This window comes from Bos grunniens, chromosome 21, assembly GCF_055505025.1.
Source record: "Bos grunniens cultivar Pamir isolate PY7600 chromosome 21, Bosgru_T2T1.0, whole genome shotgun sequence".
Lineage (NCBI taxonomy): Eukaryota > Metazoa > Chordata > Mammalia > Artiodactyla > Bovidae > Bos > Bos grunniens.
This window is the reverse complement of record NC_141185.1, coordinates 3937445-3959576: the sequence shown is the minus strand read 5'-3', so window position 1 is coordinate 3959576 and position 22132 is coordinate 3937445. Positions and strand designations below refer to the sequence as shown.

The 22132-nt window shown below is 51.2% G+C and overlaps 1 protein-coding gene and 1 long non-coding RNA gene across 27 annotated transcripts in view; one reads left to right on the top strand and one right to left on the bottom strand.

Moving 5' to 3' along the window:
• The first annotated feature begins 836 nt into the window (after positions 1-836).
• PPP2R5C (protein phosphatase 2 regulatory subunit B'gamma) overlaps positions 837-22132 on the top strand; it is a 140430-nt gene continuing 119134 nt past the window's right edge. For 14 of the 26 annotated variants that reach the window (XM_086362913.1, XM_086362896.1, XM_086362908.1 and 11 more), the window contains exons 1-3: positions 1443-1750; positions 2637-2702; positions 18918-19080. In XM_086362913.1, coding sequence (XP_086219039.1) covers positions 1724-1750; positions 2637-2702; positions 18918-19080 — 256 coding nt within the window. In that variant the 5' untranslated portion in view covers positions 1443-1723. Of the gene's footprint in view, positions 1226-1442; positions 1751-1980; positions 2449-2636; positions 2703-9101; positions 9235-18917; positions 19081-22132 lie in introns of those variants that run through there. The other 12 variants (XM_086362929.1, XM_086362922.1, XM_086362932.1 and 9 more) reach the window with 7 other exon arrangements.
• Positions 8202-13247, bottom strand: LOC147348937 (uncharacterized). The gene is made up of 3 exons (XR_015149410.1): positions 11855-13247; positions 9026-9203; positions 8202-8713 (listed from the first exon to the last, which is right to left on the bottom strand). It is a non-coding gene; the product is annotated as an uncharacterized LOC147348937 (long non-coding RNA).

The following is a 22132-nucleotide window of genomic DNA, read 5'->3' as shown; positions in this document are numbered from 1 at the left end:
GTCATTTTAAAAATGAAGTGTTATTAACCAGAGGCATTGCTCTACCCTCTCTCCACTTTTAACTTTTTTTTTTGGAGAAACTATTAACCCACTTAAAAGACTAATCAAAAACCGTTTCTTCTGCACAAATGGCTGTTTAGGGCTGTGCTGTGCAATTAACCTGAGGATATTCGTCTAAAGACACACGTTCAGACACCTGCATGCAGAACTTACTTTCAGGACCTCCCACGACACTCCTCACATTAGTTCTTTTTTTCTTCTTTTAGCTTTCTCACGGCAGAGCCGCGCAGGATAACCGACAATGCTTTGCCTGGCAACTTTCAAGAGTGAAAACCCAGGCCTAAGAGAACACAATGGTTTCGAAGTGCCCAGGTAAGATTCAGTTCCTGATCTTCACAGGTGAGACACCAACGGTCCCTGAACGTGAAATCCGCTCACTCCTAGAGTCTTTTTTTTTTTTTTCTAATTTTATTTTATTTTTAATCTTTACATAATTGTATTAGTTTTGCCAAATATCAAAATGAATCCGCCACAGGTATACATGTGTTAATACCTAAAGTATTTCTGCACTACACAAATTGCGGGAATATCAAAGTTAGCCCACTTCCCTTGGAAAACTCATCTCCCAAGAGCTATTAGCCAGGTAAAATGAACCACGTGATTCCTGGTCATAATGCAGAGATTTCTTCTTACGATCAAGCCAAATTAAAGAATAAAATAAAATCCCATTGGCAAAGCAGGAGCCTGACCGGTCGGGTGGGGCCACCAGAGGCGGGGCCCCGGACCGGGGGCGAGGCCAACACAGGAGGAGGCGGGGCTGATCCGGGGGCGGGGCCAACACAGGAGGCGGGGTTGATCTGGGGGCGTGGCCAACACAGAAGGAGGCGGGCGGACCCCTATGGGCGGGCCCTAGCGGGAACCCGCGAAGCCGCTGCTCGCGTGGCTGCCGGGCCTCCTCAGCCGCTACCCAGCGCCGCGGCGGCCAGGGGCCGAAGTCGCCGTTCGCGTCCCTCTGGCCGCACAAGTTATTGCCATCCGTTTCAAATGTGTCCCCTGCTCTATCTGTACCGAACCTCCACAACAGCTTCCGGTCTGTCGCCTCAGCCGAAGCCCCACACTCCCTCCCCAGCCGCCGCCGCTGCCCTGTGTGAGACGGACCCGAGCCGGAGCGCGGGGAGCGAGACCGAAGCCGCGCGAAGGAGCGGGGAGAACGGAGAGCGTTAGGGCACGTGAGGCGCCTCGGCCAATGGCCGGGTGGCCTGGAGGGCGGCGGGGCGGGGCGGGGCGGGGCAGGGGCGGGACCGCACGCTGGGGGCGGGGCCGTGGTGGGAGGGGCCGCGAGCAGGGGCGTGGCCGGAGATGGGGCGGGGCCGGCGCGGAGGCGGGCTGGGGGCGGAGCGGGGCCGTGGGACGGGGGCGGGGCCGGGCGCGGGGGCGGGGAGAGCTCTGGGGGAGGGGAGGGGCGGGGCGGGCCGGGGGAGGGGCGGAGAGAAGCCGCCGCTGCCTCCGCCGCCGCCGCCGCCGCTGCCGCCGCCGCGGCTGCCGCAGCCTCTGGGAACCTGGGAAAGGGGAACCGCGAGCGAGCGAACGACTCAGTCCCCGGGCGGCGGCGGCGGCGGCGGCGGCGGCGGCGGCGGCGGCGGCGGCGGCGGCCGGGAGGGGGAGGCGCGACGGCCGGGGCGGGGGCAGGCGGCGGGGGAGGCGGCGGCGGTCCGCACCAGCCATGCCGAATAAAAACAAGAAGGAGAAAGTGAGTCGGGTCCCGGGGCCGCCGGACGGGGCGGGCGCGAGGGGCAGCGGGGAACGGCCCGGGAGCGGGGCCCGGCGGGGCTCCCGGGTCGCGCGGGTGCGGGGTGGGGGCGGGGGGCAGCGGGTCCGCCCGGGGCCTCGGAGCCCAGGCTGGGACCGGCCGGGGCGTGGGGGGCGCGGCCGGGGTTGGGGGGCGGCGCGCGCGATGGGCGCGAGGGGGCAGGTGGGGCCGCGGAGGTGGTTGACCCATCCTTGCCGGCGCCTGGACAGGGGCTTCCGAGGCCGGGGTGCAGGCGTCTCAGCAGAGACCCTCCGGCTGGGGAGGAGGGCAGCGAATGGACCGGGCTTAATGCTTGGGGAGAACTGTTTGCCCTCCGGAGGGACACTCTGGGGCTCTCAAATACTATTCTTATCCTGGGTGGCGGCGGCTGCGACGGCTGTGACTGTGCTGCGTTTGCATACGGGTGGGGGGGGGGTATGTTTTTGCTTCAGGTGGAGCTCTGTAGCGTTTCAGAATCACCCCGGATATCCTCGCTCCCAGAGTTGAGTGTGGGAAGGGGAAAAAAGGGTTGTGATGTGCATCTTTCAAGATGCCGAGAGCATGGTACAAATGTGCGTTTACCTGTTTCTGCTTCAAGTTTGGAGCGCCAGATAATGCAGACGAAGAAAACAAGGAGAATCTGAATTTTGGGTTGGCCGGTGGGTGTCACATCACAATCCTGGGTCTCTTAACCATATAAAGGAAGAAAGTCGTGACGGTATTGATGAAAACTATCAAAAGTCATAGTTAAATTGTCTAAATATTTATGAAACTGCATTTTGGTTTATTTGATGTTTCACAGTCTAAAAATTGAGGAACCTAATTGATTCTGCTTGATGTTTCCCAGGAATCACCCAAAGCAGGGAAGAGTGGAAAAAGTTCAAAAGAAGGACAAGACATAATAGACTCAGAGGTAACTATTCTTAAGTATTGTTTCCATTTTTTTTCATAAACACCTTTTTAGGGTAGGAAAACTGAGGGTGAGAAAATCTAGGCTCTTCTGAAATGTTTCCCTGTATGAGATCTTTTACTTGTGTTGCTCATAGCCCTCCATTTTAGTTATTTGGGTTTGTATTATTTGTCTTTGGGGAAATAATGTTTTCAGACCAGTTGTGTACGTCTGGCGCAGCTGGTATATTCAGGTTCACCACCTGAAATCTAGCATCCCTGCTGTGGAGCCTGGCGTCAAGGACTCTTTCAAGACTGGGTTCAGGTTCCTTTCAGTTTTCCCATCCTCCCTCTTCCTTTGCAAGGGGCCAGGTCTGTCTCTCAGCTTCCCTGGTGGCTCAGTGGTTAAAAATGTGCCTGCAATGCAGGAGACGCAGGATCGATCCTTGGGCTGGGAAGATCCCCTAGAGGAGGAAATGGCAACCGACTCCAGTATTCTTGCGGGGAAAATCCCGTGGCCAGAAGAGCCTGGTGGGCTACAGTCCATGGGGTGGCAAAGAGTCGGCCACGACTGAAGCGACTGAGCATGCTCACAGGCAGGTCTGTCTCAGCAGCTCATCCTCCCCCTCCTCCCATCACCCTTGCTTTCTGGGCTGCAGACTTTGCTGTGTTTTTCCCTGTAAGTGTCCTGTCTCATTAGCCTCTGTCCCTCACAGTGCTGGTATATTTTGGATTTTCTGGTATTGCTATTTTTGTGCGATCGTCCGTCATCTTTCACATTGTTTTTCTTTGTATTGGCCAGTTCTGACTTCTTTCGCTTCTTTCCTTTGGGCTTACTGAGGAAGCTGCCGGAGTGCTTTGTGGGGACTGTGTCTACCTGGTGGGAGCGTGCTTTGAGGGTGTCTACAGAGCCAGCGCTTGGCTTCACCCTTTCTTCCTTGCAACCGGTTTAGCTAGAGCACCTTGGGCTGAGGGTCTGGGAGCCGCACAGACCCAGGCAGAGCTAATGGATTGTTTTGAATCCTTGGTAGCAGAGAAGCTGCTTAATTTGGTGTCATAGTTCTCCAGAGCTGGACTGTTTAGGTCCCTGGTCTTATCGCCAATGACAGTAATTTACAAGTGTCAGACCCTTTCCTATATGCCAAATTAGAATAGAGTTCAGTTCTGTCTGGGAAGTAACTTAACGGGCCGTTATCTGCACTAGCCTTTTTTTTTTTTTAATATATATAGCCCCAGGTTATCTTTTCCTTACCATTTGGTACCTTCTAAGTCTCCCTCCTCTTCAGGAGGTGGTTTACTCCAGCAAATCTGTTGCCCTCCCCAAAGCAGAAAACAGAAATCCAAAAGGTTCCTTAAATACCAGTGTCTTTGTGCCAGTCTTCCCCGTCCTTTCTTTATAGCAGACAGTCACGTTTCACTGAGGCGTTCTTGCATTTGACTTGGCTTACTTCCGTGTCACTCTTTTGACTAAATTGATTTAAATGAAATTTAGCTGCTCTGCAAAGGTATATGCCTTTTCTTTTCCCTTTTTTGGTTTGTTGCTCTTTCATTAAAACTGCTTAGTCTTCCAAGTGCTGCCCCAGACCTTTCTTGCTCGCATACCTGTCTCTGTTAGTGTTGCACACACACAGATCAGTGCATATGGTTCATTTATTCCTGTTTTAATGAAAAGAACCTGACTGTAAGGATGGAAAATGTTAAGTTTGAATCTGGAAAACAACAACAACAACAACTGCTCAGCAACTCAGCAATCCCAAAGCCACTCCTAAATCAAGTGTCTGTTTGAGGTGGATTGGGTTCTTAGACTGTCAGTGGCTTAAGAATCTTGAGGTGTGGCCTCCAGTGTCTTGAGTGTGATGCCCCACTTGTCTTTCTGTATTTTTTCCAGCGCTACTGTCTAAGAGCTGGAGCTACAGAGCTTGAAATTACCACTGAAAAGTACTGAAATGTTGGGCCCTTCACTGCTTCCTCCTCAGGATCCCAGAGGCAACATGGCGTATTAAGCCTGACACTTGGCAGGTCCTGGGTATTTTGCAGGCGCACTAGCCGAGGCTCTTCTGTGCCTCTGAACTCTGGGCTGGCCGTTGCTTTCCCGCTGTTGTCTCTCTCCCCTCTGTATTCTTGTCCACCTTCACTTCTAGTCCCACCCCCTTAGCCAGTGCGATTTACTCACACGGGTGAATGAAACCATCGCACACTTTCTTCCCCTCCTGTCTGCCCATGTTACTTTGAGCTGGAATGTTTTAACCTGAACAGTTCACATGGGTTTATAGTTTCCCCTGGGCTTCCCTGGTAGTTCAGTCAGTAAAGAATCTGCCTGCAGTGCAAGAGACCCAGATTCGATCCCTGGGTTGGGAAGATCCCCTGGAGAGGGAAATGGCAACCTACTCCAGTATCCTTGCCTGGAAAATCTCATGGACAGAGGAGCCTGGTGGGCTGCAGTCCATGGGGTTGCAAAGAATCAGATACGACTAACACTTACTTACAGTTTCCCACGCTGCTTTTCGAACCTTTCAGATGTCACATCACCTTCACGGTCGGCATTGGCTCACGTTACCCTGCAGACACACCTCCATTAGGACAGTTAGCACATCCTGGACCTCATAACCCGAGGGCTACAGAGCAGGTGCTCGTCCAGGGCAGACAAGTCGTCCCTACCGAGAGCACTTAAAAGAACTTGGCCTAAAAAAAAAAAAAAAAAAAAGAACTTGGCCTGCGGCTGACTCAGTATACCAGCCACTTCAAGTGTGGGGAAAGGTCTTTATACAAAGTCCTGGCTGGCGACAAGCTGGCCTCAAGGAGAACAAAGGAGCTGGTGGCTAGCATCGCAGACTGCTTTGGTTAGAATGGGGGCCATTTAACGGCATGAGTCTTTAGCAAGAACATGAAGTCCTTCAGGCAGGACAAGTGTGGCTGGGGCAGTGCCTCAGCCGAGGGTTCATGAACACAAACGCTGACCCCTTGGTGCCGTCAGCAGTGGCACCTAACTTCCGTGGCCCTGGCTCCTCATCTCTAAAATGACTTGGTGAGTTTCACATTTGGCCATTTTTAACTGCATGGGATAGATCAGGCGTGACCCCTCTTGAAAGTTTTCCCCACAAGATATATGGCCAGGATATATCTCTCAGGGCAGCAAAATACCATTAAAAGTCATAACTGCTGCTATATAACTTTTGTCTTTTAGTAGAAATTTCTACTCCTTGACTGACCTGTATTTGGTACATCTTTGATTTTTTTCTTTTTTGCAAGTAGATTTTTTTTTCCTCCTTTCAAACAGAATGGTTAATGTTTGACTTGCCTTTCCATAAGTGTCCTGGGAATCAGTTTCCATCCATTACTTCCTGCTGGTTTATTTCAAGCATGCTTTTAAGGAGTGAGGACAGATGAGTTCACGGGGACCTTGACCTTGTAGACCTGTGGCGATTGACAGAGCGAACTCGTCCCTGAGCAGCTGTCCTCAGTCAGCATCAAGTCTGTAGACACATAGCTATGCTCGTTGGATGAGCATTTAGAACCCTAATAAACCGCTTGGAGAGTCCCAGAGTCCACTGCAGAGGATCAGACCACTTGACTATATGCTTTATCGTTATTTCAATTTGTGTACTGTGTCCAAAGTTACGTTTTTAAAAGTGTCGATGCTTTCTGTAAAGAGATTGGTTGTAAGCACATTAAAGGTCGTTCGAGTGTTGTTCTCTGGTCATATGTCTTCCTTATCCTGTTTCAGCTCAGTTTTGTTTGAAAGTCTCTACAGCAACTCTTACATAATATCTGTTGCTGAAAGAAAAGCTGAACAGCCCTCTCTCCTAACCTGTGAGCTTTTTCTGACCCCTTCCACCTTCAGCAGTAGCTCGTCTTCCTCTCTGTGACCTGTCCCTTTGCATTCCCCACCCTCTCCCCTCAGGGTTCCTGAGACAGGAAGCCAGACTTGCTGGGGTCCCGTCAGCATCGGTGGTAGAGTCCTGTTTTAGAAATTTAAACTGAAATTTTAGAGATGCTTATTAATTCATCTAATAGTGGCAGTAACGCCCATTACATGTTAACAGGAATAACGTTTTTGTGAAAGATGCCTGTCCATGAAAAGTTTTTTGACTCTCCAGTCGCGTAACTTGGTAGCAGGCTTTCTGAGCTGCGTAAGGTTGGAGATGGACGGCGAAGTGGTTGTGCTTTCGGGGGGACAGCTGTGGTCCTCCCCTGCCGAGAGGAGAGTCCCCACCTCCCATCCCCAGAACACCAAAGCCTCTGTGTGGAGGCTGAATTCTCAACTCAGGCTCACTGGGGGCTTCCCGTGCCCCTTCTCCCATCGTCATCTTACCGATTTTTTCCAATACAACCGCAAACTGGCCTCCAGGGACACTCGGAGAGGGCTCCAAGGAGGAGTACTTTAAAATCTGTTTTGATGGGACTTCCCTGGCCGTCCGGTGGTCAGGACTCTCTGCTTCCACTGCAGGGGAATCCCTGGTCAAGGAACTAAGATCTCTCATGCCGCTGGGTGGGGCCGAAAAAAACAACTTTTTAAAAATTCTTATGTAATTATTTTGTTGTTAGTTGTTCAGTTGCTAAGTCACGTCCAGTTCTTTGTGACTCCATTGACTACAGCACGCCAGGCTTTGCTGTCTTTCACTATGTCCCAGAGTTTGCTCAAACTCATGCCATCCAACCATCTCATCCTCTGTCGTCCCCTTCTCCTTTTGTCTTCAGTCTTTCCCAGCATCAGGGTCTTTTCCAGTAAGTGGGCTCTTCACATCATGTGGCCAGAGTATTGGAGCCTCAGCTTCAGCATCAGTTCTTCCAATGAATATTTGGGGTTGATTTCCTTTAGGATTGACTGGTTTGATCTCTTTGCTGTCCAAGGGACTCTCTACAAGTTATTTTGTTGGGAATGGGAATTCCGCATCATCATTGCTTAGGGCCCAGGTGTCCAGGAAGATGGCGGCTCTGCAGAGAGGACAGTCGGATTGGTAGGATGTGGGGTCTGGAGGTGCCCGGAGTGCACTGTCCTCAGAGAGTAAGACTCCCTGAGCTATCCCCTCTCTAGCGCCGGCTCCTGTCCTGTGCTACAAGCTGGACACTTGGTGGGCACAGAGTGCCTCCCACCAGAGACCCACTGCTCTGGAGAGGGCAACCCAGCCTCAGCACTACAGCCATGGGGGGCCAGGTGCACCCCTGTGGTGCTGCCCGTGGTGCTGTGCACTCAGGAGCCCCCCCGGGATCCTTGGGCAGCCCCACTAGGTGCCAGCAGCTCCCCATCTCCGGCAGTGACGAGCAAAAATGCCTCTTAACATGGCCCAGTGTCTCTTGGAGGCCAAAACGGCCCCGTGTCGCAGCCACTGCTCTAAAAAGCTCTCTGCACAAATCACGCACTCTTGCTTGTGAGTTGTGCCTGGCACACTGATGGGAAGAGCTGTGCTCAGATAGAGGGGCACCCACACCCCTTCACACCCTTCAGAATTCATGAGGGTCCCTGAGAGCTTTGACTGAGGTGGGCTATAACTACATATTTCATATCAGAAACTAAAAGAGAAAATTTTTTGTTATGCATTAATTTATTTAATACCTATACCACACCTATGGCGTGTTGACATAAATAGAATATTTTTCATCAGGAATGACTATTTACAAAAGTTCACTAGGAAAAATGGCATTGCTCTGTGTTTCTGCAAATCCCTGTAATATCTGGCTTAACTGAAGATAGCTGGTCTCCTGAGTCTGTGCCTGCATTCTGTCTGTTTTGATATCATATGTCAGTAGCAGGCAATGGCACCCCACTCCAGTGCTCTTGCCTGGCAAATCCCATGGGCGGAGGAGCCTGGTAGGCTGCAGTCCATGGGGTCGCTAAGAGTCGGACACGACTGAGCGACTTCCCTTTCACTTTTTACTTTCATGCATTGGAGAAGGAAATGGCAACCCACTCCAGTGTTCTTGCCTGGAGAATCCCAGGGACGGCGGAGCCCGGTGGGCTGTCGTCTATGGGGTCGCACAGAGTCAGACACAACTGACGTGGCGTAGCAGCAGCAGTAGCAGCAGCAGTCCGGTAGCCTGTGAGAAATCAGCAAAGTGATGGTTATAAAGACAAAGCATGTCTCAATGTTACCATAAAAATAGGAGACCCCCCCCCCCCAGGGGCCTCAGGGAGCCCACTCGGAGACCTGATGTTTAGACTACTCCTCTCATCCCTTTCCTGCTTTCGTCTTTGTATCTCCAACTCAAGTTCATTTGTTATGAAATTTAGAGGAAACTTTTTCTCACCATCCTGGAACGTGTTTTTTCCCTGTCTTTTCAATTTGCATAGCAGTTATCTGCTCTGCCAATTGTTTACCATGTATAGTGCCTTGGACAACTTTAATTTACCTGAGATTTACCTCCCCACTAGACCGAGACCTCGAGGCCAGCACTTTAACTGGATTCTTCTTTGCACTTGCCAGATGTGTTAGGACCTGGAGTCAAGAAGTACTTGTTGGTGGATTTTGAAAGTGTTCAGGAAGGAAGAGAGCTTCGAATCAATCAGCTGGCTGTTTTCTTTCTGATTCTGTAAATTTGAAAGAAAAAAATCTCTCTTGGTAAGAGGCTTATTTATGTATCGCCCCCTTGATCGTCTAAGGGAATTTTAATGCAGAATTTTCATTCAGTGTAATTTGTTTCAAATAAATAGCATTATATTAGAGCAGAAGATTGGGCCTTCCCAGTGGCTCAGCAGTAAAGAATCCTGCAACGCAGGAGCCACAGGAGACACAGGTTCAAACCCTGGGTTGGAAAAATTCCCTGGAGGAGGGCATAGCAACCCCCCCAGTTTTTTTGCCTGGAGAATTCCATGGACAGATAAGCTGGCATGCTACAGTCCATGGGGCCACAAAGAGTCGGACATGATGGAAGCACCTCAGCACACACACACACAAATCTGAAGCTTATCGTCTTAGGTGTTTTTTCTGATGTTTCTAAAGATTCTTGTGAAAGGTTTGGTTGGCCCTTGGATAACATGGGGGTTGGGGTGACTGTTTGCACAGTCAGAAATCCCAGCATAACTTAGAGTTGGCCCTTCATATCCACAAATCTGGGGTGCTTTATCGTTCTTTTTAAATTTATTTTGGGAATATTTCTCAGTAGATCATACGTATTTTATAAGTTGTGTGTGTACATATATAGAAAGAGAGACAAAAGTTGGAGTGTGTCTTGTCCTGTAAAGACGCTGGGGAAGACGAGAGGGAGGCCCTCGTGTCACCCATGAAGCGTGTTTTCTGTTATTTGTGAAGGGTCACAGCTGTTGCTCTCAGACATTGAGTAGAATTGGGGTAAGTTGGCCCCCGTCGTTCGCACTCAGCAGCCGCTGAATGGATGGGTCGAGGTGGGGCACGTTCTTGTAAAGAGCTCCCCCTACAGCCGTGGGCGAGGAAAGCAGAGGGTTTAAAGCAGACCCAGGAGCCCCCGAGCTCACGTGGGACGCGGGGTGTGGCGGTGGGCGTGGGGAGTGCCTCGTGGGTAAAGCCAGCGGAGGTCAGTGAGCACCCCCTCCTCTTCAGTAAAAGCTCCTCTGCCTGACGAGTTAGCCTGGAACTGACTTGTGTGAGATAACAGCAAGCATCCCTGTTTGTAGGAGCTCCTGGGTCAGCCTTCTCCCAGCGAGTGCAGGCCCAGAGCCCTGCCCATGGCGGTGGCGAGGTCACCCCCCGGCGAGGAGCGCAGGGTGAGTCAGTCTGCAGCAGCGTGAATCACGGGGATCTTTTCCTAAGTCACAGGGAAAATTCCTCTGAAAGATGGCAGCTCTCACAGCATCTCCGGTGTTTCCTTAAGTACTGGGCACTTGCCCAGGTCGGGACACGATGCTGTCTGGCTTGGCCCAGCGTTCTGGTAACAGCCTGGCGTCTTCCTGTCCGCCGGTGGTGTTGAGCCAAGTCTCCCCAGGCCCTGCTTGTAGGTCAGCTTCCAGAACAGCAGCTGCTGAGACATGCTGCTTCCCAAACCCCAGGCACAGCGTCATCTTCGTTTTCTCCACCTGGGGGCGGGAGAGAGCCGGCCTAGAAGTAAACGCTCCAAGAGGGGAGGAAGAAAATCTCTCAGTTGGAGGACTTCACGTTTTCCTCTGTCATGATGGAAGCATTGGTTGCTCAGTCGTGTCCGACTCTTTGCAACCCCATGGACTACAGCCCACCAAGTTCCTCCATCCATGGGACTCTCCAGGCAAGAATACTGGAGTGGGGTGCCATTTCCTTCTCCAGGGGGGTCTTCTCGACCCAGGGATCGAACTCGGGTTTCCTGCATTGCAGGCAGATTCTTTACCGTCTGAGAAGACTTTATCATAAGTGGGGTTTTTTTTTATATCGATTTATTTGACTCCAGCAGCTTTAGTTCCCGCGTGTGAGAGCTTCCCTGCGTCATGTGGGATCTAGGTCCCTGACCAGGGACCAGACCCGTGCCCCCTGCGCTGGGAGTGCAGAGTCTTAGCCACTGGACCACCAGGGAACCCTATATGTGTTTTTTTAAAGATGAGCTTGAGCAAGGCTCTAAAGGGGCTTTGTGTGTGCATGCTAAGTCACTTCAGTCGTGTCCGACTCTGTGCAACCCCATGGACTGCAGCCCACCAGGCTCCTCTGTCCATGAGATTCTCCAGGCAAGAATACTGGAGTGTGTTGCCATTTCCTTCTCCAGGGCATCCTCCCGGCCCAGGGATCTAACCTGTATCTATTACACCTCCTGCGTTGGCAGGTGGGTTCTTTGACCACTAGCACCACCAAAGGGGCGCTGCTGCTGCTAAATCACTTCAGTCGTGTCCGACTCTGTGCAACCCCATAGACGGCAGCCCACCAGGCTCCCCCGTCCCTGGGATTCTCCAGGCAAGATCACTGGAGTGGGTTGCCATTTCCTTCTCCAGGGCATGAAAGTGAAAAGTGAAGGTGAAGTCGCTCAGTCGTGTCTGACTCTTAGCGACCCCACGGACTGCAGCCCACCAGGCTTCTCCCCATGGGATTCTCCAGGCAAGAGTACTGGAGTGGGGTGCCAGTGCCTTCTCCGAAAGGGGCTCTAGTTCCGACCTGAAGCTGGTTTTGGCCGACGGGAGTAGCAGTGTGCCTGGCACCACTGAGGCGTTAGACCTGCGCCGCCCAAGAGTTAGCTGCTCAACACACGCAGCTACGTGTAAATTAACAAAAATGAATCAGATTCAGAAGTTCAGTTCCTCAGTCATACCAGCCGCATTCCACGTGCTCAGTGGCCACATCTGGCCATGGGTGCCCTGCTGGACAGCACAGGGAGCAGGTCCCACTTCGCAGGAAGTTCTGCTGGACAGAGCGGCCTCAGAGCCCAGCAGCAGCTTTCAAAATACTTCCAGTGTGAGCGCTTTGAACTTGTTAGCTGTCCCTCTTCTTACTATAAAGGATCAAACCTAGGATTAAATTTAAGAGACAAGAAGACATATAAACTGACCAAAAGAGCAAATGGGTAAAATTAGAGAAAAGAGGCAGGTGACAAGGGGATGTGAGGTGGGAAAGAGGCCCCACCTACCTTCTAAAGCCCCACCCCTGGTGCTCAGCCCTAGGCCACGCCCTCCCCATCAGAGTGGACCCAGGGAGTGGACCCAGGGTGGCCCTGGGGTAACAGCAGCCTCGTGTCCTTCTCGTCTTTCTTTTTAGACATTTATCTTTATTTGTGGGTTGCGGGTGGCAGGGATCAGAACAAACTTGGTTTTAAAAAAAAAAGAGTCCAGAAGTCTGCAGTTTCTCATTTTCCTTGATCTACTCTGAACCCTGCATCCTAGAGCAGGGCTAGTCTGGTTCCTTCCAGATCTAACGGGCGCAGTGCTGCATGCTGAGAGAGAGAGCCTGGGCTCTAAAGGGCGAGGCCTTTCTGCTTGCGGGGTGAGCCTCATCTCTCCCAGAGTCATCTTCCTCGCCTCAGCTAGCATTCTCTTGGTCTCTTGTCTCTCTCTTTCCTTCCTGACACATTGTCTTATTTTATTCAAATACCAGTCTGCTCACACATGGTCCAGGAACACCCACAGAATTGTTGTTCAGTTGCTCAGTCGGGTCTGACTCTGCGATCTCAAGACTGCAGCACACCAAGCTACTGTGTCCTTCACCATCTCCTGGCGTTTGTTCAAACTCATGTCCTTTGAGTCGGTAATGCCACCCAGCCATTCATCCTCTGTCGTTCCCTTCTCCTCCTGCCTTCAGTCTTTCCCAGCATCAGGGTCTTTTCCAATGTGTCAGCTCTTCACATCAGGTGGCCAAAGTATTGGAGCTTCAAATTCAGCATCAGTCCTTCCAATGAATATTCACGGCTGATTTCCTTTGAGACTGACTTGTTTGATCTCCTTGCTATCCAAGGGGCTCTCAAGAATCTTCCTCAGCACCAGTTTTTCGGCTCTCAGCCTTCTTTATGGTCCAACTCTCACATCCATACAGGACTGCTGGAAAAACCATCGTTTTGACTATATGGACCTTTGTTGGCAAAGTGATATCTCTGCTTTTTAATATACTGTCTAGGTTTGTCATAGCTTTTCTTCGAAGAAGCAAATGTCTATTAATTTCATGGCTGCTGTTACCATCCGCAGTGATTTTGGAGGCCAAGAAAATAAAGTCTCTCACTGTTTCTATTGTTTCCTCATCTATTTGCCATGAAGTGATGGGACCGGATGCCATGATCTTACATTTTTCAATGTTGAGTTTTAAGCCAGCTTTTTCACTCTCCTCTTTAACCTTCATTAAGAGGCTCTTTAGTTCCTCTTCACTTCCTGCCATTAGAGTGGTATCATCTGCATATCTGAGGTTGTTGATATTTCTCCCTGCAGTCTTGATTCCAGCTTGTGCTTCATCCAGCCCAGCATTTCGCGTGATGTACTCTGCATATAAGTTAAATAAGCAGGGTGACAATATACAGCCTTGACGTACTCCTTTCCCAATTTGGAACCAGTCCATTGTTCGATGTCCGGTTCTAACTGTTATTTCTTGACTTGCATACAGGTTTCTCCCATCTCTTTAAGAATTTTCTACAATTTGTTGTGATCCACACAGTCAAAGGCTTTAGCATAGTCAATGAAGCATATGTAGACATTTTTTGGAATTCTCTTTCTTCTCTGTGATCCAGTGGATGTTGGCAATTTGATTTCTGGTTCTTCTGCCTTTTCTAAATCCAGCTTGTACATCTGGAGGTTCTCAGTTCACATACTGTTGAAGCCTCTCTTGGAGGATTTTGAGCTCTACCTTGCTAGCATGTGAAATGAGCACAGTTGTATGGTAGTTGGAACATCGATGTAATAAAGCAGATATAATCACATATGAAAGATTGGTCTTCAGACATCATATCCAGTGATGCCACACTTGCCCACAGTCTCCCCAACATAAAGCCATAGTCACGCCTTGGTGGCCACTAAGCCATTCACAGAGCTTCCTTAACTGCACTGTCCGAAGCTGCTGGTCTGAATAGCTGTAGAGATCTCAGCAGGAGATGGAGGAACCAGCTCAACCTTGGCATAGCACCCAAGCATGGCCAGTCCAGGCTTTGAGTAAGTCACAACAGCTTTGACCATGCCTCGGCCTACCCGCAAGGTTACCGACAGTCTGGACTGCGGTTCTCTGGTGGAAAGCACGTCGCCCCGCCTGGCCAGCCGAATGGCCATCGTGTTTTATGTTGCAGGCTTCTGTTCAGTAGATGCACTCAGTCACCCAGCAGGCACGTTCTGAGGCCCCGCTGCGTGCTGAGCACCACCGTAGGTGCTGGGATTCGACGCGGGACACAGCAGGGCTCCCGCACGCGTGCAGCTTGCTTTCAGTGAGTGCCGTGTACTCTCTTGTACCTAAGGGGCAGCGGCTGCACTGGCGTGGGACCGCCTCGTGCTGGGCAGAGCTGCGGTCCCGGGGCTCCAGACACCAGCAGCTCCCGCTGGTCCTCGTGACACCGAATCCAGGTGTGTCACGTGTCCAGACACCCCTGGTGGGCAGGACCACCTCTGGCTGCCCTGCGCTGGAAGCCAGGAGGCTGCTGCAGGTGGTCAGGGACAGTCTCCCCAGGGGGACGAGGGCAAAGGTGAGACCCGAGAGTGCAGAAGGAGCCAGAGATGCAGAGATCTGGGAAAGGGTGTTCCAGCCAGAGGAAGCAGCTAGTACAAAGGCCCAGGCGGGAGGGAGCTGGGTGTGTCCACCAGAAAGAAGGCCAGCCGGGCTGGAGAGAAGCGAAACACGTCGAGGAGGAGTTTGGAAAGAGGGCGCACAGGCTCGCCCAGCAGGCTCTCAGGCTCATCCGCAGCACCTTGGATTCTTACTCTAAGATGATGGGGTGAGCAGGGACGTGAGATGATCCAACCTAAGTGGTTCCAAAGACCTCTGCACCTGCTGGGTAGGAACCAGAGGGCCGAGAGTGGGAACAGGGAGGCGCGAGAGTGGGACAGGGAGGTGCGAGAGTGGGACAGGGAGGTGCGAGAGTGGGACAGGGAAGCGTGAGAGTGGGACAGGGAGGCGCAGGAGTGGGAACAGGGAGGCGTGTTTCAGGTTGAAGACCCAGCCCCTCAGATGCCGGGGTTCCTCGTCCACGCTTGGGAGGATGAGGCTGGGCCCGGCTGGCCGTGGGCATTGCACTTGAGTGGGCTTGTCAGCTGACCGCTGGCTTCACAGGCCTGAGCTGAGAGCTGGCCCTCGTGGCTTCTGACCCCTGAAGGAGAATGCAGACAGCTGTGCTCTGCGGGGCCGGCTCCTACCCTCACAGCCTTCGTTTTTTCCTGGACAGTCTGGTTTCTTCGGAGAATGCCTTTCTTCCCTCACAGACAGCCGGTTCTCCAGTGTCACGCACACGTGGTTCAGTAGCTGTGGATGGTCAGCATTCAGTCCAAAAAGTAATCTCCTTTTCAGCCCCATATCTCTTCTTTTAAAGTTTGTTTTGTTTTGCTTTGTTTTTGGCTGTGCTCCTGGCGTGTGGGATCTTAGTTCCGCCCCCAGGGATCGAGCCTGTGCTCCCGGTGTTGGACACACAGTGTTAACCACTGGGCCGCCAGGGAAGTCCCTTCAGCCCCAAACTTCACTCCTGCGCACACTGCCCAGAATTTCTGAGTCTGGGGGCTCTGTGGAAGCAGGTCCACCCGCCTTTTCCCTCCAGCCTCACCCTCTGTGTGGTTTCCAGAGCGAGGTTGCCCGGGTCTCGCTTCGTTGGCCCCACCCCTCCGTCTGCTTTCTACTCTCGAGACATCTGGGGAGCGAACGCTGTCTCGTCCTTAGATGCCCAGCGACTCCTCGTGCAGGTCTTGTGACTGGAGGCTGTGACTTTCACGCCTTCACTGTCACGTGTTTAAGACCTACACCGTTAAGTGTGAGTGCAGGCCTGACCTCCGTCAGGAAACTCTCTTCTGTTCTTCCTTCCTTCTCACCCCTCAGCCAGGGGTAATTGGCAACTACTCATTGCTGCCATTGTAGCAAGTGAGCAGCCATGGCCAGTAGGTGAATACATGGGTGCGGTTGTGTTCCAGTAAAACTTTGTTTGCAAAAACAGGTAGGGGGCCAGATTTGGCCCATGGGCCATAACTCACTGACCCCTGGCTTAGTGGACTCCAAATCAGGTTCCGTGCTTAAAAGAAACCCTTTGGTGAGGGCACTTACGCTGCCTGGTGAGTTTCTGGGCTCTGCTCTGAAACCTGTGGAGACTGTGCTCTGTGAAAGAGATATGAAAGAGTGGGGTCTTTGACCCCACTCCCCACCTAGATGCCATTGAGAGGCCAGTGATTTGGCCCTGCTCAAATGAGCGATAAATGTCTTTCAGCTAATTGTGAATTTTTTTAATTGCAGTGTTTGAATGGCAGGAAAGAGGTGCTTGTTTAGGAGTGATCCCCTATATGGGGAAACATCTAGGAATGAGGCTTTATCACAAATCCAGTTGTCTGTTTTGCTGTTTGAATGAAATATCTCAGAATACTAAGAAGCTGACAAATACCCATATATCTGCTGTCCACATTCTTCTTCACTCTGATTTTATGGGGGTGCAGTTGCCTGGCTGCATAGAAAGTTGGGGATTTGGGCATATTGCTGGGTCCAGAGACCTTCAGACTTGATGCACCCCACATTAGAAACTGCTGGGGACCGCTTTTCCTGAGGGTGAGGAAGCCCTTCCACCTTCCGAGGTGCAGCCTGGGCTGCTTGCAAGACCTGGGAAGGGGGGCGTCTCGTGCCCCCAGCAGACATGCCTCTTGCTGTGCCCCTCCCTGGGGGCGCAGCAGTGTGCAGGGGCTGGGCAGGGGGCGCCTGACAGACTCCCCCTCCCAGCCCTCCAAGACCCCACTGCCAAGGCCTCAAGGGTCCCGACAACCGGCAGTGATAGACACCGCGCCCCCCAGAGTCCGCGCAGCCCTGCTGTAAAGAGGCCCTGAGCTGAGAAGAGTGGGCCTGGCACCCGCTTCACTGACGGGGCTTCATGCGAGTCTCAGGGCATCCCGAGGCCCCCACGTCCCACCTGGAAACGCAACTGCCTCTGACGTGGCGGTGGGCGTGTGCACCCTCGCTTTGGAACCTCCGGAGCCCGCTAAATTGCAGCAACGTCCAGTGGAAGGAAAAGGGCAGCTCTTTTGATAAATAATTCTGAGTTTGATAAACTTCCCATCGGGACTTCTCTGGCCGTCCAGTGGTAGAACTCCATGCTTCCACGGCAGGAGGCGCAGCTTCCGTCCCCAGTGGAGGAGCTGGGATCCTGCGGGCCACACAGCGCGTCCAAATGTTAATAACGATGATCGTTTCCCATCACTGATCCAAAACAAACGAGGCTTAAGCCAGTCTTGGAGCACCTCTCGCCTCACTGAGTGAATACGTAAAAACGAAACTGCCCATCACCTCCTTTCCTGGAGTGGCAAAGAAGGGAAGAAGTTAGTCTGCTTAGATCTTACCCAAGTCAAGTAGCTTAGACAGTATCGTTCTTCTTTAGAAAAATTTCTTGTAATTCCGAGACGGACAATCGAGTTTTTATTTTGCGTGTAAACACCTGAACCGAGGAAGCAGCCCGTTGTCTGTCACTGACTGTTGAGCCGACTCGAGCGCCTTCTCTCGCCAGAGCCCAGAGCAGCCTTGGACGTGCACGCCCGCGACTCCAGGGTTGCTGTGAGTGAGTCCATCTGGAAGGATGAAGGCCCTTTGGGAGCGCTGGGTTAGCGGCTGTGGCGTGTTTCTCTCTCTTCCACACCGGTTCCTCCCTTGTACATGACTGGCACTGTCCTTGACATGCGCTGGCGTTCACAGTTCAAAAGTCCAAGAGCTGCCAGTCTTCTTTTGGAGGGGAGACCACCGTCCCAGCGCCAGACCCTGTTTAGAGGTCAGTGGAGGATCACAGGACAAAGAAGCTCCTGGTTCTGCCTGGGGTGAGGGCAGGGGGTTCCGTAAACAAGCCAAAAAGGAACAGATGACATCCTTTTTTGTATGTGGTAAAAGATACTCAACACGAAACGTACCCCGAGTGACGCTCTGTACGCTCACCGTGCTGTGCAGCCGTCACCACCGTCTAGTTGCAGACACTGTCCTCACCCCCGAAGGGAAGCCCCTAAGCGTCGAGCCTTCGCTTTTCACCTCCCCCACTGCCAGGCCCTGACAGCCACTCACCTGCCGTCTCTCCGTGGATTTTCCTGTTCTGGTTGCTTCTTACAGATGGGATCATACAATATATGGCCTTTTGTGGCTGGCTTCTTTCATTGCACATGGTGTTTTCAAGGTCCATCTGTCTTGCAGCCTGTCTCTGTACGGCACTGCTTTTCGTGGCCGAGTAATACTCCGATGTGTGGATATGCCATATTGTGTGTTATCGTTTGAGAGACACGTGGGCTTTCCTGCCTTTGGTTGTTGTGAACAGTGCAGCTGTGAACACTGGTGTGCAAGGTTTTGCTTCACACCACTTTTTCAGTTCATTTGGCTATATACCTAAGAGTGGGCAAAAGTCCCTTTTGCCAAGTGAGGAAACGTTTTCATAGGTTCCAGAAATTAGGATATGAGCGTTTTTCAAGGGTCACTGTCATCAACCTATGTATATACATCAGCCCTATAGTCAGAAGTTCGAAAGAAGATGCAGGGAATTAGGTGTATCTGTGAAATCTCCAGAAAAAGAGCATCGCTGGGGTGGGATGTAACCACAGACTCCAGCGGCTTGTGAGCGATTGAGTTGTTTTCTAGTAGTGTGAAAGAGACTGCCCCGAGCAAAACTTGCCTTTTTCATGTGTATTTTTCCCTTTCTAATTGTGCTATAAACTACAGCTGTTTGACATACATATTTGTTTTTGTCTTCATTTTGGAAACAGATTCCCAGCAGGAAAAACAGCCTTATTGCTGCCCCGTCTGCAGCGTCTAGTAAAATAAAAGTACCAGCCCCTCAGCCCATAGTGAAGAGAGACAGACGGCAAAACTCTTCCAGGCTTAGCGCCAGCAATAACAGAGAACTTCAAAAACTACCGTCTTTAAAAGGTAATTTTTATTATTCATCTTGTGAAAGTTAAAGTTTGCCCACCTAGGGGTAAGGAGCAACGTTCTGATGGTTTGCTAGCTTCTTATACTTTTGCTGTGTTTAAATTCTGTAGGGTTATTTTTTTTTTCTTTATTGAGTTTTTTCAGGTTGAATGCCACTAACTTAACCAACTAATATTTCAAATTACAGAGCTGTTTACGATGAAAATGTAATCGTGAGTACATTACGGGTGTAAAATACTTAACACACACAGAGCAAAGACTTAAATCTTTTCCTGTTCGTTGTAATTCAGCTAGCCAGTTTTCTTTCAAGTAATTCTCCTCTTTCGTTTGTCTTAGACCTCTGGAAATCCAGAAAGGAGTTACTGCAAGTAGAGTAATTGTAAAAACTATGGTAGAACCTCTTCATTGTTCTGGTGCTGGAGAAGTAAGGACGATAGCAATAGTCTTTTACGGACTTTCTCCTTCTGGGTCACTTGGGGATTACCTCTACCCGGGGTTTCCTGCTTGAGGTTAGTCAGGGAACAGTGCTCTTTGCTTCAAGTTTCCCCCCAAAACAGCCCAGCCACCCCTTTCTGTCTGGGGGGTATTCAGTCCCTGAAAGTGCTTCTCTAGGAGATTTTGAGGTCAAAGTACATAAAATCTTACTGGGGAAGCAAGGTAAGGGCCCCAAAGTCGAACATGAACCTCTGAAAAGCTCTATGTTTGCTAACATATGAGACTAGTGTAGTAAAGCGTCAAACATTTTCATACCTTAAATTCCTGACAGCGGGTCTTCTGCGGTGAATTTTCCTCGTGTGTGAACTCGCAGCAGGGAGCTCGTCATCTTTACAGCTGTGTTCCCACGCCTTCCGCGTTGCAGGGCAGAGAGCCGGAGCTCAGTATAGATGTATAGGGAGAGAGGGTGGATGAGGAAGAATGGATGGAGGAAAGGAAGGGAGGACAGAGAGGGGGGTGGTGGACGGAGAGAGGGTCAGTGGAGAGGGGTGGGGGAGAGAGGGTGACTGGAGCCAGAGAGGAGTGTGTGGGGGAGGGTGGATGGATGGAGGGCGTGGAAGAGTGGGTGGAGGGAGGGATTGATGGATTCATGGATGTACTTCTGACCCCTCACTTGCTAGGGATCCAGGCTCTCGTCTCACTGCCTTCTGCAGAGTTTGTGTCTGGCTTGCATTTCGTTTAGCTGTGTAGCAGATAGCGTGCCTAGTAAGTCCTTCTGGAGGAGTCTTCCCTCCTCAATAGCATGCCTTTCTGGTGCTGTTCAGCCATTCATGGACACCGTGTGGAACACCCCCACACCAGCCCTGCTCTAGGTTCTGGGGGTGCCCCATCCAGAAAACCCCAGGGCCTTCTCTGCTGGAGCCAGCGCCTCCCCCACCAGCGGGACCCCTGGGAGCGAGTGAAGGGCCGCCTGCTGTCCCTGCTCCCAGGGCCCTGCAGAGGCCTGGCCAGAATCCGCAGCTGTCCGGGGTGGACAGGCTTCCCACCGCTGTGCTGAGCCTTCTGGCGCAGGAGCTGTCCCCAGGGCCTGTCCTGGCTGGAGGTCGGCCCCTGCCCACGAGGCTGTGCCCTGCCAGGTCGACCCCTTCCCTTCCCTTCCCGTGCCCAGAAAGACACACCCACTTAGCCCGAATCTCACCCTGGCCAAGCCGTACCCCTCATCACTCTTGTGTGGTGAGTCTTTCCTGGCTGTTCTAAAACATTAGTGCCTCTGTAAGCATGTCAGAGCAACTTTCGTCTGGTTCAGAAAAAAATAGGAATTGACTGGAATTACATTAACGATATAATTACTGGCGGAATTCTGTTTTTATGATACTCTACCCATCTAGGACAATGGCACGCTGCCCTGCTTTTTCAGCTCTTGTTTTCTGACTTTTCATAAGGTTTTATGATTTTTCCTGGGATTCTTTACCCTTGCGTTAAATTTCCTCCCAAGTGCTCTCTAGGTCTTGTCATTCTTGCGTTGTGTTTTTTCCATTTATGCTTCTAATTCGTTCTTATTAACCAACAGTGAAAAGCTGTTGGTTTTTTAATACTTTCTTACTCTGTCACCAAATTTTCTTATTAATCTTAGTAATGTTTTTATTAGCATCCGTATATATGGTCCTGTCATTTGTAATTAGGTATTTTTCTCTTCCGGTATCTGTACCAGCAAATACTGGTGCTCTTAGTTTTATTTTGCTTTCAGCCGGGACCAGTAACCCACAGATATCAGAGGTGAGAGCGTGCCCCCTGTGGTCTCCCATTTGGGTGAACGGCTTCAGCTTTTCCTCATTTCTCGTGAAAACGGCCCTCAGTTCAGTTCAGTTCAGTCGCTCAGTTGTGTCCGACTCTTTGCGTCCCCAGGAATCGCAGCACGCCAGGCCTCCCTGTCCATCACCAACTCCTGGAGTTCACTGAGACTCACGTCCATCGCGTCAGTTATGCCATCCAGCGATCTCATCCTTTGTCGTCCCCTTCTCCTCCTGCCCCCAATCCCTCCCAGCATCAGAGTCTTTTCCAGTGAGTCAGCTCTTCGCATGAGGTGGCCAAAGTATTGGAGTTTCAGCTTCAGCATCATTCCCTCCAAAGAAATCCCAGGGCTGATCTCCTTCAGAATGGACTGGTTGGATCTCCTTGCAGACCAAGGGACTCTCAAGAGTCTTCTCCAACACCACAGTTCAAAAGCATCAATTCTTCGGCGCTCAGCCTTCTTCACAGTCCAACTCTCACATCCATACATGACCACAGGAAAAACCATAGCCTTGACTAGATGGACCTTTGTTGGCAAAGTAATGTCTCTGCTTTTGAATATGCTATCTGGGTTGGTCATAACTTTTCTTCCAAGGAGTAAGCGTCTTTTAATTTCATGGCTGCAATCACCATCTGCAGTGATTTTGGAGCCCCCAAAAATAAAGCCTGACACTGTTTCCACTGTTTCCCCATCTATTTCCCATGAAGTGATGGGACCGGATGCCATGGTCTTCGTTTTCTGAATGTTGAGCTTTAAGCCAACTTTTTCACTCTCCACTTTCACGTTCATCAAGAGGCTTTTGAGTTCCTCTTCACTTTCTGC